Source organism: Phoenix dactylifera, chromosome 5 (assembly GCF_051530095.1).
Source record: "Phoenix dactylifera cultivar Ajwa chromosome 5, Ajwa_hap1_PhDact_Kaust_v1.1, whole genome shotgun sequence".
In the NCBI taxonomy this organism is placed as follows: domain Eukaryota; kingdom Viridiplantae; phylum Streptophyta; class Magnoliopsida; order Arecales; family Arecaceae; genus Phoenix; species Phoenix dactylifera.
The window spans coordinates 1,594,473-1,612,885 of record NC_143194.1 but is presented as its reverse complement, the minus strand read 5'-3'; the positions used below and the strand labels follow the sequence as shown (position 1 = coordinate 1,612,885).

Sequence of the window (18,413 nt, the reverse complement as noted above, 5' to 3'; positions counted from 1 at the left end):
ACATCTACATACGCACGTATACAGACAGAAATGACCCAAAAATCTGACCCAATGGCCAGAGGCCCAGATTGCACCCAAAAAAAAGGGGAATAAGAAAAGCTAGCTGTTAACTTGAGAGAGAATTTTAATTCAAGGGATAGGCAATATTGTCTCGTATCAACAAAGCTAGTTGGTTCATCACCAAAGAAAGGTACCAACCAATTGGTTACTTCACGGGCTAGTTTTAGTTACAGGATACTGGCAATGTCCGAATGCAAGAAAAAAAATGGACAGCAGCGAGCTTAAGCTACATTCTCAAGTTTGGTCACTGGACACCTGTTTTTACTCTTTAATAATTTGCAGAGAAAGAAGCTTATCTATTCTTGGGTTTCCTAATCCCTTGATTCCCTTTCCCAGGTCTTTGCGGCTTTTTTATGCACTAAACAACAAAGCATCACAAGGGGATCTCTTTCTGCCAAGACCAAAATATACGTACGCAAAAGAGGCAAAACAAGTTCATTTGATTGCTACTCTTCCATCTTTTGAGGCGACACTTGTTTATAGGAAGATGAACACCACAACAGATTGATTACAGCATATGGAACCACTTCATGGACCTCCGTGGCCTCTAATTAGATTTTGAATATTTTACAGGCTGATTCTCTTGGCTGTATTTATTCAAGGATGATATAATAAAGATCCGGTTCAACCAAAAGAAAAAAGAAAAAAAAAAAAGAGAGGCAAAATAACAAGTTGACTGCTGCCCTTACGATTCCTTTGGAACATTGAAGTAATGAGCTGTTGGCTCTTTTGCTCTCTAGTCTCTAGACCATTAAACATGACTCAAGATACTCATACAACGGCGCAAAATCCGTATCGCATACATATGTATAGCTTAGACTGTCAAATCTCACAACCAAACTTGTCTGGACAGTTTCAAGATATATACAGTTGGGAGCACCAAATATTAGCATCAGTGTCTCTTGAGAGAATCTGCTCACAGGAAAGATCATACAAACATAAGACCATTAGACATCAATGTAGATCTGTGACAAATAGTTGCAATCTCGAATTAAGAGATGAAAGGATGCCAAGTGATGTATAGCCTTACCATTGCTGGATTTTCCTGAATTCCGTGAGGACTGGATAGATGTTCTCAAAGGCAGTATATGTCTCATCTCTCACCTAAGGCAAAATTAAAAAACTATTAGCTATTATGCAAATAGTTTAAATGAACCTGAAAGAATGTCAGAAATAACTTTCACCTTGGCTCCTGTAAGAACTATTTTGCCCGAAACAAAGATAAGTAGCACAATTTTTGGCTGTTTCATCCGATAGATCAGACCAGGAAAGAGCTCTGGTTCATACTATTAGAAGAAACCAACAAGCAACAGGGTTCAGAGAAAGCCAATTTCAAACGCCCAAACAAGACAAAAAATAAGATTTAACATCAGGGAATGGAACTATTCTGAAGGAGAGCTCGACTCTGCAGATGTGTTTTCTCAATGAAGAAAAGCTGATAAACTTTGTCTATTGAGCTTGTTATTACTAGTACAGTTATGGGCACATGAACCAGCCTTGTAACAGAGAAACGGCAGTAATTCCAACAAAGGATTGCTGAAGCTATAGATATTTGCAAAAGATAAAGAATAAGCTTGTAAAAAATATTTACTTACACTGGAGAAAGCACCATGGGCATACGCAAGGCCCTCCAGTCTTATTGGAAATTTGACATCACATGAACCAACAATGTTTTGAATCTTGAAGTCCTAGTTATCACAAGGTTGGATTGTGAATGCTAGACGATCGCAAGTTCGGGGGCAAAAAGAAAAAGGACAGAAAGTAGTAGCAAGGAATAAAGCAACATATAAACTTTGGTGAATACCTTGAATTTAGCAGGAAACCCGAGCTTCTGAATGATCCGAGCGTACTGAAAACCAGAGGCAAGAAAAATCAGAATAGAATACAAGTTATACAACTAAACATAAAGCAGTACTGTAGTTTAAAACTATCATCATTAAAGGAAAACTACGCAAATACAGAAGGCTTGAGCTATAAGCATCTAAGATTTGTCATAAACAGTCTTCAGTACCTTCCTTGCTGCAAGTTTGGATTGTTGTTCACTCTTTGCTCCTGTACAAACCTGGCCATAAAGAAAGCAAGTCAGCATATCACCATCATCAAAAAAGAAAAAAAGATTGAATTCTTGATTCAGCAATAATAATACAGGCAACTATTTACTCTTATTTGTCAGAACATAATTTTATACAACGCCAGTCCCATAATAATTTTAACCGACATAACAAGCCACTAACAAAGATTACCTGTTTTATTATTAATTTTGGCCAAAGTAACAAGATGCAGCATATTATCATGCGACCTTCCAGATATTCTAGAACTACTTAATAGTTACTAAGCTTTGGAATGGATGAAGAGCAAGTAATTAACAATTCATTTGTGCGACAAAATGTAAAGAATAAGTTTCTAATCTCTTTAAACAACGTTTAAAGGAAAATCATATAAGATGTACAGGTAGGAGGATACTAAATGGCCGAAATCTTTGACCCAGCTTCAAAAGCTGCCCTGCAAGAAGCCAGCACCTTCCCAGCATCACGTCACCAAGGCACTGGCACGGGTGATATCCTAGTGTAACATGTGGCATGCCAACCAGCACCCATCCATGCCAAAATGTAACAAGAACCATATGAAAAGCATTCTCAAGCCTCCCAGCCACAACCCTGAACCCAAGGGAATCTGTCAGCTGTTTGGCAGCCTTTAAGCGCGCAAATGTTGTAGATGGAGAAAAGCAATTAAGGAAGTAACCTTCCCATGAACAAGATCCAAAAAAGCCTCAAATAAATTAAACCCTTTAACTTTATACCAACGCCTCGCATATAAAGCTAATTTCCAATCTGACCTCTGATTTCTCAAGCTAGGTCTTCAGGTCAATCAAAGCAACCCAAAATATTGACACCTCTACTTGATATTTCTGAGATCTGCAAAACTCAACTAAGGGAAAACAAGAATGTAACTGAGCTTTCTTCTTCAAGTTCAATGGCTCCTTAGCTTCCTAAACTAAAATGGGTTAATCAACTGGTGCTTGTTCTTCACCAAGATCTCTATCCTGATCACAGGAACTAATTTTGTTTCTTTCTTGTTCATAAGAGGCTAAGAAGGGGGAATTTCATCTCGCCCTGTCTATGTAGTTGGTAGGAGCAAGAGCATCCGAGAATTTCAAACCCAAATTTCCTGAAAAATGTAACAGATTAATAAAATAAAAGTAGCCTGAATCTGCAAAGGCAGAATTAAAGGACATTGTTTCTACAAATCTCCCTTCTCTGTTAAGCACATCTCTAATTTTGCTGTTTGATGGAGGTAGCAGACATGTTACGCATAGGATGCAGCAACTGTGACCTGCGTAAGATCCAACCTTCTACAAAGATCTTATTGCATGGAAGAAAATCTAGCAAACCCCTTAAGGATAGAGCTAGTAAGATGTCTAATACCTGACGAAGACAAGTTGATTAATCAGTAAACTACAGAATGTGTTTTTCCCACAGTAGTTTGAGGGATCACAGATAGGTTATTTGTGATTGATATTCCTATATCCTGTGAAACAGCAAGTCAAAAAAGGAGGAGATCAAAAATACAATCACACTAGTTGTTGATGAATATTTTTCAAGAGAAATAATAGACACTTGCCCTTACATTGGTTTGGTGTGGCCGTGGTATTGTAACGTCATGAAGACCAATCTTAGTTAGGATTGATGGACTAATGACCATGTGAGGTTGCAAAATTGGGAACTCCTTAAAACCATGTATTTTTTGTCATGGCACTGCTGCATGATCAGCAGGTCACTTGTACTACTTGCAGTTTTGCAATAACCTGCAGGTGGCACAACCCTACTTTCTATTTAAAACAAAATTTGAAGGAAAAATTTACAGCAAGTGGAATTGCTTAATGTTCCTAAGTAACACATGAAAATCCTTCAAATTTTTAAGTCCCTTTGCTCACTAGAAGACTGCAGAATCACTCTATGCTGTGAGGCAAAATTGCAGGCTGGGTTTCAAAAAGAATGAACAAAAAGAGGCAACATAAAAAATGTTGGACTTGGGTATGAGCGATGGGTGGCTGTGTTAGTCCAATCTATCCCCCACCCCACCCTCCACCCTCAATTTTTTCTCACAAGATCCTCTGGTAGAAACTGACGCATAACCTTGTTTAAATGGCAGGACAGGGTACTTTCAGCTCGTAAATAGAAGAGAACGATGATAAATTTCTAAAAGAATGAGAAAGGCAAGATATGAGTTATGTTAGACTTGGGTCCCTGTTGGGTGTCGGTGTGACACACACACAAAACAAAAGAAAAACGGCTGGGCATCGATAGATCATCAGCATTCAAATTTGCAGGGCACTGATAGATCATTAGCATTCAGCATTGCAGCCTCCCAGATATCACAATGCAGCCACCTGCTTTCCAAAGTAAAGGACACCTTGGAATCAAAATAATCCCGAGATTCAAGGCTTGCTATTTGTGTATATAGCAGAAAACCAATTAGTTAACTCATAGAATATTGGTTGACCAAAGTCTTGGAACCAAAATAAGCCCTAGATTCAAGGCCTGCTATTTGTGTATATAGTAGAAAACCAATTAGTTAACTCATAGAATATTGGTTGACCAAAATCACTCACCGGCAATGCTAATTTTTTCCCTTCATTTCCACCGTAGAAAGGATTTTAGTAGATCACTTAGCTAATTTACATAAATTAGGAAGGTAAGCAGCCCGCACCGACCTGTCATAGATCTGAACCTAGATTAATTACAAATCTGTCCAGGACCTCACTGAACAATTTTAAGGAGCCAAAAACTGTTCTATTTAAAGCCAAAAAGCCAATATAAAGACTGCCTCTACACCTTAATTCTTACAGACGAAAATTTTAGAAAAAGAAAAGACAGCATCTATACCAATATATCCTCACAAATTTTTCCTTAATTTCTGCTACAAAGTTTCAGCTCTATCAGATTTTTGCCCGGACCGATCCGCAAGTAAAACTGAGTTGAAATTATGTCCTCAAAAAGAAAAAAACAGCATCAAAATATTCATTCATTCTATAATGCTACCTAAGCTTATTCTATGCTATCGTTGACTTCTAGACCCTCATTAAAGCTTATTCATTCATTCTAAACTTATCAAGACCTAAATTCTCTTTCCCATTGGACCTGCTAGCTGCAGGCCACAGAATAGAAAATGTTAGATTCTTTGACTCCTAAAATCACGCAATAGGCTTTGTTTTTTGCTTTCTGCACCAACATGTAATGAAGTCACGGAATAGCAAGCAATAAGTTGTAGTCACCTTATATCTGAGCCATGCCTAAACTTAGGGGTGTACAACACACCAGTAAAAGTTATACCCTGCTTCTAAGTAGGTGGATGATAAAAAGCTCAAGCAACTTAAATTTAACAAGACAGAGAAATTAAGGGAAGTGCGCATACTAGTAAATCATGCATTCTTGATGTTAATTATAATGGTAAGAACAACTACACATGATCACACAATTCAAAATGAAAACTTTTTTCAAAGCTGTGCAAGGCAGTGGAATTGGAACTCCGCATTCAGCTAATCATCCAGCACTGATGGAGGAAAGGTTTAAAGTTTTGCTACGATCCTAAAACCGACACTTTTAGCCAAAACCAATCTGAATCTATATCATCCAGCACTGATGAAGACAATATTTGAAGTTTTATCAGAATGTCTGATAATAAAACTGATGCTTTCAACAAAAACCAGTCTGAATCTCTGTCAATTTTGAAGTTTTAACAGAAACTAACTTTTAGAACCAAATTTTGAACACAAGATTATTTAGATTTTTTCCTCTTTTTCCATAAGTTATTTTTGGATGAAAAAATAAGCCCCTAGAACACATTATTCGCGAGATTGAACTCAAACCTTGTGAGTTTGGGATATATTTATAAGCAATTAGATGCTTAGTTGCAATATATTCAAAAAAACATATTTTTTTCTAGAATATATATGTTAAGAAAAAAAGGGCATTCTGGTGCACAAAGCTTCCGTCACTGTGGAGTCTGGGAAGGGTCACATGTACTCAGCCTTACCCTAGTAAGGGGAGACTCCATCTTTCAAACCCAGGCCACCCAAGTCATAATGAAGCAACCTTTCTAGTATGAAGGTCCACACCCTCTAGAACATATATTTTATTGATCTAAATTTGATTCAAACCAGATAGAATATTGTAAACCATATGTGCATCTTGTCAAGTATAACAGAATAACCAAAATTCGCAGATATGGATATGTTTTATAAAAAGATTTAAAAAACAAAACTTTCATCATTTGATACACATTTTGCAAGCAAGATTTCATTGTAACATATTATAGCTTTAAAATGGTATCTGATTTATTTTTCTAACTTTGTACTATTTTTTATTTTTAAAATATTTGTACTTTTTGTTTTTGATAAATATTACAAATTAAAAGATACCAACTAATTCAAACAAAGTTTGTCGTCTCGATTCTGGACCTTGTGCCAGTACCATCCTATTACAGTGTCAGTACACAATACACGAGACAGTGAAGCATATTGAGTGTCAGTATGGTATGAGATTGCGTATCGGTACAAAACGATACTAACTAGTATGACAAACCTTGCATTGAAGCTATATGTAATATTAGACAATACAACACAAAAAAAAAGATAAGTAGATACTTGCTTTATTTTCTTTATTTTTCTATTTCTTGTGACATACTATAATCATTTTGTCTAAAACTCCAAAACTCCACCCAAAACTGCTGAAATCGTAAAATTTGCTTGCTATACAATAAGAAATATGTTTCCATCTTAGATTTCGGAATGCTTGCCTTAACCAACAGTTGCTATCAAATACCCAATGCCACTCCATAGCTGCAAAGTTCAATATGAAAAACAAGCCCCAAACAAGAATGCCATGGCATCCTTAAACCCTTAGCTTCTTAAAATTAATTCAATGACCATTTCTTTTCAAGACATGCTCAGAGAACTGTCCATGATTAACTTCATATTCCCAAAGACCTGCATTCAAAGTTTAAGTCTATTTAATAAATGTCTAAGAGTATTTAAATTTAATAGAAAAATGACCAAACTTCTTCTCTATGTTTCCATTCTATATTACATGTTTCTCACTTTATTTTTCTCCAATTTTTCATTTAATTTCTTAACTTCAAACATATATTGGTTTTATACTGATCATCCAGTAAACAAGAAGAAAAGAATAAGCTGTTTAAATGGATCCTGATGAAGCAAATCAGCTAACAGTATGAAACTACCAGAGAAGATAATATAAAGAAACCTAATGGTATTTGCCTTTTGCAGGAATAAACACAAGGAAAAAAAATGATTTGTTTAGGAACATTCACAGAACTAGCAACACATTTCTTGACTGCTGAAAGGAATTGTGAATTGTCTACAAATTTCTAGGACTTACATAAGAAACCAAGCAATGCATATCTAGGATCTACTCACCATTTTTCCTGATGCAAATATCAATGCGGTGGTTTTGGGTTCTCTTATTCTCATGATTACTGCAGCAAAACGCTGTCAAAGAAAGGAAAAAAAAGATCAGTCTCTATTTATGGTAAGTATGATGGAGCATACGAAGAAAAATGCAATTTGCTCTATAAAATATCACAAACAGAGGTAGCAACTCTGAAAAAAACCTTTGCAATAATTTTTAAAGACATGTCGGCCAAGTAATTAAAAAGAAAAAGCCCTGGGTAACTGATATATTTTATAATTCTCAAAGTTTCAGTTGATACTTTAAGTTTATCCAATTACAAATTAATGCTTCTTATATATGCAATTCATTAAACTCCACCCACCCTCTCAAGTTCCCATAATATGTATTCTTACCACAGAAAGTTTATATGCATAGCCAGATACCAACTTCAATTATAGCCATGAACCAAAGTTTAGATTCATACGCCTCCAGGAACAGAAGTGATTAGGGTATATAGTTTTTCACATCAAAATACAGAGGTGCATGACAATTAGGTTTGAGCCCTTAAATCATGGAAAGACACAACTCCTAATTCTGTCTCATACCTTGGGATTGTATTCCGCATTACGGGCCTGCAGAGCTATTGCTTTAAGGTCCAACTTGCAGTCCAGATTAACAGTTGAAACAATATTTCTGTGGAAATCAACCGGGAGCCAAATAGATTCAGATTCAGTTATTAAAACAAAGATGAGTATGTACATGGCACTAACAGGTAGCATTATATCGGCTTTGTTAAGGTCATGAACTTAACTCAGCAAATAGCCAAATGAAAGTTTTGGCTAAATTTTATATAAGGAAAATAAGAAAAGCAGCACTCTTACAGATTCAGCAAACATAAAGACGCACCAGTGGCTGCTTCAACTAACATCAAACGCACAAGTAATTAGCCACACATGCATTCCCAGCAATATCTACTCATATAATATGGGCTACATAGAAAAATGATGCTAACTTGCCAATTTGACTTACAAAAGAGAGATCACAGACAACTTTTTCAGACTTCTAAATGCCTTTCAATTAGTTCCACAGCAGAACTAAAACTGACCAAATATAACGTGGTGAAGATTCCAATGACAAAGTAAAATTTTTTTACCCATTTTTACCAAAACAAAAGTGAGGTATACAATACATGATTCAGAAAAAAGCATCCCCCATCAGCTATCCCCATTTCCCATGTATGTGGGCATGCATTCAGGTACACAGACCATGCTACTGCAGAAGCATTTTGACAAAGCAAATGGATACTACTAGCAACTTCAACTTTCCAAATACAATGTTCTCAATGAAATTGTGGTGAATGAAGCACTTGAGTAATAACAGAAAGAAAAGCAACTAAAGCTTGGTCATAGATTTTATGGAGGAATATATTAAATGAAGATGTTCAGCTCCAAGAGAGAAAAATAGAAATTGAAAATCAATAAACATGAGCATTCACTAGGACAAAAAGATCCATCTATATCTCTGCAAATGGGATGATTTATCTCTTTTCTTCATCTTCTTGCATAAAATTTTGATTTAAATGATTGCAGAAAAAAGAAAGGCAACTCGCAAAAACTCTGACTCAGATAAGGAGTGATCCTATCCCCAGTGTTTACACACTCCGACAGATACACAACATCAGCAGGGTAATAGCTTATTTCATGGAAAGGACATAGTTCCCCTGTATACAACACAGAAGTCTGCATAACCTCTTAACCAGACAAGCCTACAACCATAGAATGAATGACCAATTTATTAAAATATTCCAATATTGTCCCCCTTTTACTTGCATGGATACAGAGTTACAGGCTAAGAACAATTTTTCGCAACAAACTCACCTGAATATTCTGGCAGGAGAGTCCGAAATAAGTTTCATCTTTATTAATTATTAGTCAAGGATCTGAAGGAAGGGCTGAAAAATACATGTCTACCATCTGGGGAATCCAAGAAAGATCTAGGTCGCTATTTTCTGTGTTTTATAAACTTCTCTGAGCTTTAATTTTCTAGATTCTTTACCGAACACAGGAAAAAAAAAAAGATCGATATTTTGTAGAAAAGGGGGAGAAGAACTTACTGGAGTGTAGGAACAATGCCAGAAGGGTGCTTGGAGAGATCAACCGGCTGGCTCCCCTCCCCGACCTGATCAGCCATGCTCCACCCCTCAAATCCTTCCTCTTAAAGGACCAACCGGACCAAAATTCCTCAAAGATTTCAGCTCACTTGATCTCAAAAATCTATCCAATACCTTCAAATCTGTAGTTTTTTCGATTTGATTCCTCTCTGTCGATCTTATAAGATCAATAAAAAATCCTTATTTTTATGTTTTTCTTCTTTAAAACACCGAAAAACACGAAGTTTTGAAGAAAAAGGCCAATTTTTAACTAAAAGAACCGATTATTTTAAGGTAAAAGGGTTTTTTTCGACCAATCTGATCAAGATAAGCAAAGGACTGCAAGATCGGAGGGATTGAAGAAGAGAACACCAGGGATCTCGGGCAGGAACGAGGAAGGAGACGGATCTAACTCTCTCCCAATTCCACACCAAATCCGCCGGTTCCTCTTCGGATTGGATGATTCCAGAGGCGATCGGGATCAAAACAGATGAAATTTGAGTAGGCCGTGGTGACGAAAGTTGATTTATAGGGGGGAGATTTCAAAAAGAGGAGTTTTTATATGGAGAGGGGTGAGATCTGGAGGCAAATAGGGCGGAGAGAGAGGCTTTTAGGGTTTGGTTTTGAGAGAGAGAGAAAGAGAGAGAGAGAGGAGGTCGTCGCGATTAGAGGGGAGGTCTTTGAGCCACGCGTTTCTACTTATCCCGGTCCACCGGTTACCTTCGGTGGGCTTCGGCTGTCGCGATATATGACCGACAATTGCCGGTATTTTTAACATTGGGGCCTCTAGCACGTGTGAAACACGTGATGGTGGAGTTGGTCTCATCCGTTAGGCCAATAAGGAATCCAACTCATTGCCAACCGAGAACATAGGAGGAGATAGGCTGCCATATAAAAGAAGGTTTGCATTATGGCATGGAGGTGCAACCATGGTAGGTTAATGATTGCAAGATATTGTTGGATTGGAAGTGTTGAACATTGAGAAATTAAGAAGCTTTCTATGTAGTGTTAGAGACTAAGAAATTATAGCCAAGTTTGTTCGGGTCACTTTGCCCAAGAGCTCAACTTGAACCAAACTCAAAATTTGAGTTGGTTGTGATTTGGCAACTAGGGTGTAGTGTGCATATCTTGCCTACTCAAAGATCAAGTTGGGAACAGGTAACCTCACCAAGTTTGATTTTTTTTTTTTTTGAAGAGGATTAGGGTTACAATAAGACTATTATACTTTAAAATGGTCCTGGTGTAATTGTTTTTAACCATTAATAGCTGTTATTTGCCATGAATTATTGAAGCATATGTTCTTTGGATGTAGAGTAATGATGGTTATAGTATATTGTTATAATAGAAAATAGATAATAGATAATGATGCTCAATGAATATAACAATTGTTTGTCGAAATCATTATTATAACAAAATAAATGGTCAACAAAAAAAAGTTATTTAATGATTCAGTAGACAAATATTATTCTAGCTAAGTTAAGAATTAGTCCAACCAAGAAATCGAGGAATTTTAGTTCCAATCTCTATTTTATTGATTTATTCTAAATTGAGTCGCATGACAAGTTGATGGCATCTACTATTTGGATAGGAGATTTCCTAACTTGGGCAAATGATCACCATTATACATTTCATTCATCTATTTTAAACTTATGTCAATAAAACATTGATGACATCTAGAAATTGGTTAGCTAAAAGAGAAGTTTGCCGTCTTAATTACTATGGTCCATTGGTTGTTGTTTGAAGACCTTAGCTAAAATCTTGCCTTCACTAAAGTTTTAAATGTTAGTAATTAGCACAATATAATATTTCCAGTGGCCAAATTTCTCCAGGAAAAGCTTAATTTCCAAATTACAGTAGAAATTCAAAAAAAAAATTTCACAAGCAAATAGTGCTGTCCATATTTTGTAATAAACTCATTTGTTAAGGGGGGGGGGGGAACCTGTACAACATAATTTGGGTCTATATAAATAGATTGGTCTCAACATGCACTGCAACATGCTCTCCATGCCATAATGTGCTTGTTAGTTCGCTCACCGAGATTTTTTCTTCCATGAAATTATAATCTTTTATAAGTACACATATGTGCTAATGTGCATGCTGCTACATCAATGTAATAGTGCTCACCCTTTCATTTTCTCTCCCTCTCCTTCCAAGCATCGAGATCCCCCTAGCCTTCCAACATTGTTGCCAACCTCTCTATGATCATCACCAGGCTCCCCAACGCCCACCATGGCCTCCTTCACCGCCAACTCCTCCTGCATCATGGGCAGACAAGTTTGTATCTTTCGTGTGAAAGAATGATTCACCTTTCTTTATGCGAATCCACTATTTGATCGCATAATGGCCATTTCCGAATCTGTGCAGATAGATGAATAAAAGAGTTTGAAGTGTTTTGAGATCTATGTAAGTGCGATCTAACGATTGACGTTGTGAAAGAGCATCAATCAGTCTTCTGCACGGGGATACAACCTAAACCTATCATATGCTCCTTGTTTTACCCATAGCTTGTCACTTTCATCACCACCATATACTCAAAAGGAATTGACTCGATAATTATGCAAAACTTTCAATCTGTTAATGAACTTAACATCATTAGATAACAATGTAATTCATACACAGGTACTGGTATAAGTATCCGAACAACTGAACTCCCAGAATAAAATATTTGATGTATTCAGGAAGATCACCAAAAGTCTTAAATAGAGTAATTTACCAATTTTACAACTTTGAACTACAAATACTTAATGTATTTAAACATAGTTCTCAAGTGGCTTTAGTATACAAACTAACAAAAATAGATCTATTCTATTTTAAAGATCTAGCCTTGCCTCTTGTTACGATCCCAAAAGATAATATCATGCTAGTCTTTTAAGTCTCTAGATTTGAAAAGGGAAAAGTAAAAATAATGAACCTGACAGTTCAGTAAGTACAAATCTACTTATCTAGTTAGTTCAAACAAGTATTAAGTAAATTTCACTCAATAGTTCTATATAGTAAAATAATCTCTTTTTTTACCCAAATAGAGTTTACAATTCTACATTTCATATTTAGAACAGTGCTTATAAAATATTTATTTATAAATATCAAATTTTAAATCTATTTTAACTCTACAGTTTATAAGACTGCAGTTGTATATAAACCCTATGACAAGGCTAAAATATCGTATTTAACCCCTACGAAGGACACCATAGAATATTCAAATTTTGGAGCAATCAAAGTGCTAATGTGTGATCCCTATTTATGGGGACCAAAACATAGCCAGACTAGCATCAAAAACCCAGATACACACACACATACACACATACAAATCCCATTTAAAATATTTATTTTCGAACATTTACAATTTTTAGGATAGTCCATGTATTTTCAAAATGAAATTCTTCCAAAGGTTCAATATTTCCAAAGTATGCAGAAATTTACAATTATATTCTAAACATGCCACTTGATTTACCAAAGGATTTTCAACAAATAAAATTTTACCTACTTGAACCAATTTATGTAAACACAAGAAAGATTTGTCCGACAATATACAGAAACAATGCAGTTAAGCTAAAACAAATGGTTTAATGTGCACTAATCATGAATTGAGATTAGGTGCAAAATAAATCTAATAGTAGTAAATTCAAAAATTGAATTCATATAATTGAAAATATTTTCTTAGGCAATTAAATTTATAATTTTAGTAATTTGCTCTTTCTTTTGCATATAATATTAATACAAATATATCAAGATAGGAATAATTTTTAAATACACCCGAGTCCTTAATTAATTTTTCTTGATTCATTTCCAAGAACTTATAGGTATTATCAAAGGAAAACAAAGCTTACAAACAATATTTCAATGCTAAAAGCTACTATAATCCAACCCTAAAATTGTCTAATGTTAATCTAAATAAAATATCATAACTTCTTCACTTATCTATTCCTTAACATGAGACTCCTTAATCACAAATAAAAGAGATTAGAGTGGTTGTCACCTCACTAACCAAATATGGGGCTGCTGCTAGTGAAATCTAGCAAGGAGAAACAACACTTGCAGCCTCCAGAGGTTAGATCCAGTGGTGAACGACTGGCAACCAGGGTGGCGAGACCTAGTAGCACCCATGTCTGAAATGAAGGAAAGGCAAAGGCTCTAGCTCATGTTAGGGTAAAAGATAGAGCGATAAAGGGATAGGAGGGAGAGATAGAATAACAAAGAAAGAGGGGGAGAGAGAGGGAGGGAGATAGGAGATACATGTTAGTGAGGCTTTATAAATACAATGGAAGGGATGCGAGAGGCGGCGGGGAGAGAGCATAAAGAGAAACAAGGTTCCTGCCTCTGTTTTATTTAAGGGAACAACATCAACTTACAAATGGTCCGGACTGAGACCTAGGTACGGGCCTAGGTGTTTCACCTCCAATGTTGCCTATGCCTTGAGCCTCAATGTCTGCCTCTGCCTCTACCTCTGCCTCACCTCCCATGGCAGCAGTCTCCTCCCTTTCATTGCTGCATTTCCTCTTCATCATCTTGAGATAGGCGCCACATTAGTGGAGGCTGAGAGGGACCATTGATGCAGAGGCAACCATCCAAGTCAAGTCAGAGTTGGAGGGGAGGAGTGGACACCAATGGAGACGTTGGGCAATTTGTAATCACTAAATATCTCTATATTCAATGTCTTTCTGATCTTTTGTTGCAGCAGGCAGGAAGAATAAGATAACAAGAAGAAAAAAAAAAGGGGATAACAAGAATACACAATATTTATGGTTCAGCTTATTGACCTACAATTCATAAATAGAGATGATGCAAAAATTTTACTATAGAAAATTACAGATTACAGAGTACAAAATTTTCTTTTAAACCCTAGCCTCCAATGTACACATGATCTATAGAACAAACAATTATTGTCTTCTTTGAGAGTTACAAAAAATGCTGATTTAGATTTGAACTGATATTCTAAAAAAATTAGATTAGTCCAAGGTATGGGGACTCTGCCGCCGCGCCCTTGACTAACTAATTATGCAGTCCAGAAAACAAGTATAGTGGCCAAGAGAAAAATGGTAAATGGTTGTTTAGAACTTTTTTTCTAATGGGTACTGAGAAACATTATAAAAATTTATCAAAAAATTATATAAATATGTAAGTTCTTAACCTAGTCTGCCATTAATTATATTGGAATAATCAATCGTCCGAGAGATCAAACGAAAACTACAGCAGACCTATAATATGGGGTTTTCCACACATTTTGCTTTGTAAGAGAACTTGGAAAATACGGTAGAGTTTATAACCTCTTTCAAAATAATAAAAATTTTATTAAAAGAATCATATAGATTAGTAAGTTCTTAACGTATTGTGATAATAATTTATTGGAATAATATATAGTTTGAGAAATCAAAAGAGAACTAGAACAGACCTATAATATAGTGTTTGTTTCTTTGTAAGAGAATTTGGTCGATAGGGTACAATTTATAGCCTCTTTCAAAATAAATTAATATATTAACCTTTTTTTAGCACTACTTTAGTGTACATGTTGAGGATGAGGTTATAAACCAAATCCAAAGATTTTCAAACATGTTTGGAGAACTTAGTATCAAGTATGATACATGTGAGATAAGAGACACCTCGTCTGGGTTAACAGTTGAGACAAGAGAGGAATACTCATCTGAGTAGGATATGGTGCGGGGGGTAAGATGAGCAAGAGCTCAAACTTGGTGTAAGGGAAGGGCCAAAAGTAGGTGGAAGAGCTATAAAAAGTAGGAAAGAGAGCTATAACAAGGAGTTAGAGCCATAACATGTCTTAATCTTAAAAAGAACTATCACTTTAATTTGAAATTGTTAGTATTAGAATGGATCCATAAACACAGCTAGGAGAACCTGCGCACGCAAAAGAAGCCCTACAGCCAAGAACAAAAGGAGGCCAATGACTAAGGAGCGGCCGCGGCCCAAGCGAAATAGAACTATGATAAAGCCTAAGGTGAAGAGATTCGCTCACAAAGGACGTGACGCACCCATCGGCCTCATATGGATGAGACAGAGTGCAACGCAAGAGGTGAGAACTCTGAGAGGCGGAGGTCCAGACAAGAAGGCTAGAACCAAACAGAGGGATGGAGTAGGGGAGGACAAAAGGAAGACCGGTTGGCAAAAGTAGGCATGAGTGAAGAGGTAGGCGAGAAAGCCGAGTCTAGTATTATTTTTGTAGGCAAGTAAGAAGCAAGCAAAAGTGCAGGCTTGCCTCAAAAGCGAGCTCGAAGCAATCAAAAATGATATATATAGGGTGGGGCCTGTAGCTTAGAGGATTAAGACATGTAGCTACGAACCATGGTGTTAAAGGTTCGAATTCCTCCTCGCCCACAACCTTTCAAAAAGAAAAGAGCCTTTTCTTTACCTCTGGTAACTATCAAGAGAGCACTTCTCTAGTTTCTTTCCTTTGAGCATAAGATAGAGTTGTCACCGCATATTGCAAAAGGTGAAAATGCTTCAGCCAGACTTGTGCGGCTAGTCATAGAATATTTACATTAAAATAACTGGTGTCTTGTGTGTGTTTGATTGATATATATGATTCTTGTTCCAATTAATGTTGGCATGGCAGGGTGGGGGATTTATTATTTCTTTTCAGTTAAGTTATTTAAGTAGAAGGACCCTGATCTGAGATCGAAGGTCCGAACGATTGGGTTATTTTTTAAACAATTATTTAAAAGCAAAATTATTCGGGATTCAAGCAAAATCCTGAAAACCTAATTTTCATATGTAGCTGATTTCTTTGTTATTTTAAATTATTTTCACAAACATTATTCCATCTGTCAACAATGCCTCCCATTTTCTCTCAATCCAAAATCATCGACTAAACAAAAATACTTTGAGCCATTTGCACAATCCAGACAATAACCTATGAGTAAAATGAAGGTAGACATGGAAGACCAAGGTCTCTTGATGAGATTTTTGTATTACCTTTGAAAATATTATAGACATGAAACAATACAAATATTAATTTCTATTACATACATAATTTTATATAGTACCATATAACATTAAACAAAATAAGAGTTGGAGATATAAAACATTATAAATCAAATTTCAACAATAATATAAACAACAAATTAGAACTGTAATATTATTCTTTAGGAAGACAAATATCTTTTAACTAAGAAAAGTGATCAACTAAAAAAAAAAAAAATAAGCATGTACTTTGGAGTCTTTCATATGATTAATCTTTCTTATGATCGATCACAATACTTTCTTCTTCATTATTATTATAATCATCATAATCATCAAGGTTTATAAATAATAGGATCGGGTTTGGGGCAAGCATTGTTATTATTTGCACTGGCCAGAATCCATTGTAGGTTTTAGAATCAAGTTCCGTTCCGCTATCGACTCTAAACAGGTTGGATAAAACCTGGGGGAGGACAAAATATTTTCCCCCATTATAGTTTCTATGTCATAGCAAGAGGAAACAAGTCTCTTGTACATGCTAGAACACTTCGCAAATAACCATCTCACACAAGAAACAAAACAAATTTTAACCACCCAAAGCCAAAACAACTAGAAGAAGTGGGGGATTTAAACGAGCAAGATAGTGGAGTTTCTTTTCTTGTTGACGAGGAGATATACTCATGGAGAGTTCAATCACTCTTAAAAGTGTAGCAATAGACTGGTACACTCTAGACTGCATGTTCAGAATCGTAGTAGTAGAACCAAAATATGAAGTAGGAAAAACAAGTTTGCAGAGACAAACAAATACTCCATGTCTCATTAATTAAATATAGATTATAAACGGACTGGTTTTGGAGATCAGACATAATTGCTCAGTTGCTCACTTAGAAAATGGCTGATTACACTGATTTATATACATACAATATAATTCTTCACATACTTTTACTTGGCATGTGGTGCTGTCCCACAACGGCTTTTGTTTTCTTCTCTTCACTTGTAAATACCTTTTCCTTCTTTAATAAATTCAAGGTGGCATTCTTTGCCTCCCTCTTCCTCAAAAAAAAAAAAAAAAAAAAAGCCTCTTCGCATACCATTTTCAGCCCACATTTCTCCCATCCTAGTTATCGAAAAAAAAAGAAAAAAAAAAAAGAAATTCACATACCCCATGCATAAATGCCTTAACTGCAATTTAAAAGATAGAATGTGTGAGGACCCGTGCGGGCGTGTGTTTAGTTCCACATCGGTTATTCGCTGGGTAGATCTTGGGTATTTATACAGGATCAAGGAACCCAAATAGTAACTTTTGGCTAGCCATTTTGGGTGAGATCTTGGGTTGTTACGAATGGTATCAGAGCAGACCCAGCCCATAATCTATGTGGACTAGGGGACACTGCAGCATGGATCCATTAGGGCTAACCATGAGCAGATCGTGGTGTTTGTGATTAGATTTGAATGGATTTGAACCCTTAGCCTGACGAGGATGTCAGGACTTGAACGGGGGGAGTATGTGAGGATCCGTGCGGGCGTGTGTTTAGTCCCCCATCGATTATTCGCTGGGTAGATCTTGGATATTTATACAGGATCAAGGAACCCAAATAGTAACTTCCGGCTAGCTATTTTGGGTGAGATCGTAGGTTGTTACAGAATGATTGAATACTTATACAAAGAGACACATTCATCAACACTTCATCATTAATATTGATCAACACTTTTATTTTTTTTAATATCCGTTAATACCCATCCAATTTATTTATTTATTTATTTGATGTAATTGGTGGCTAAGGATGCTAATTCTCTGTTAGCCACTGAAATTTATTAAGAGATAAAAAAAAGGTACCGTATATAAGTACAGAATAAGTTTACAGAGATACATGGAAGAAAAA

At 36.1% G+C, this 18,413-nt stretch overlaps 1 protein-coding gene across 2 annotated transcripts; it reads right to left on the bottom strand.

Moving 5' to 3' along the window:
* Positions 1-564: 564 nt before the first annotated feature.
* LOC103712554 (TATA-box-binding protein-like) lies at positions 565-10,333 on the bottom strand. 2 transcript variants are annotated; one of them, XM_008799104.5, is made up of 9 exons: positions 9,586-10,333; positions 8,078-8,165; positions 7,499-7,570; positions 2,072-2,122; positions 1,865-1,909; positions 1,656-1,748; positions 1,245-1,346; positions 1,091-1,164; positions 565-972 (listed from the first exon to the last, which is right to left on the bottom strand). In XM_008799104.5, coding segments are annotated over exons 1-9 (603 nt in total). In that variant the 5' UTR covers positions 9,663-10,333; the 3' UTR covers positions 565-971. The 2 variants fall into 2 exon arrangements, with proteins under 2 accessions (XP_008797326.1, XP_088577411.1); XM_088721285.2 differs by lacking the exon at positions 565-972 and having other exon boundaries at positions 1,087-1,164; positions 9,586-10,320.
* Between the last annotated feature and the right edge of the window lie 8,080 nt (positions 10,334-18,413).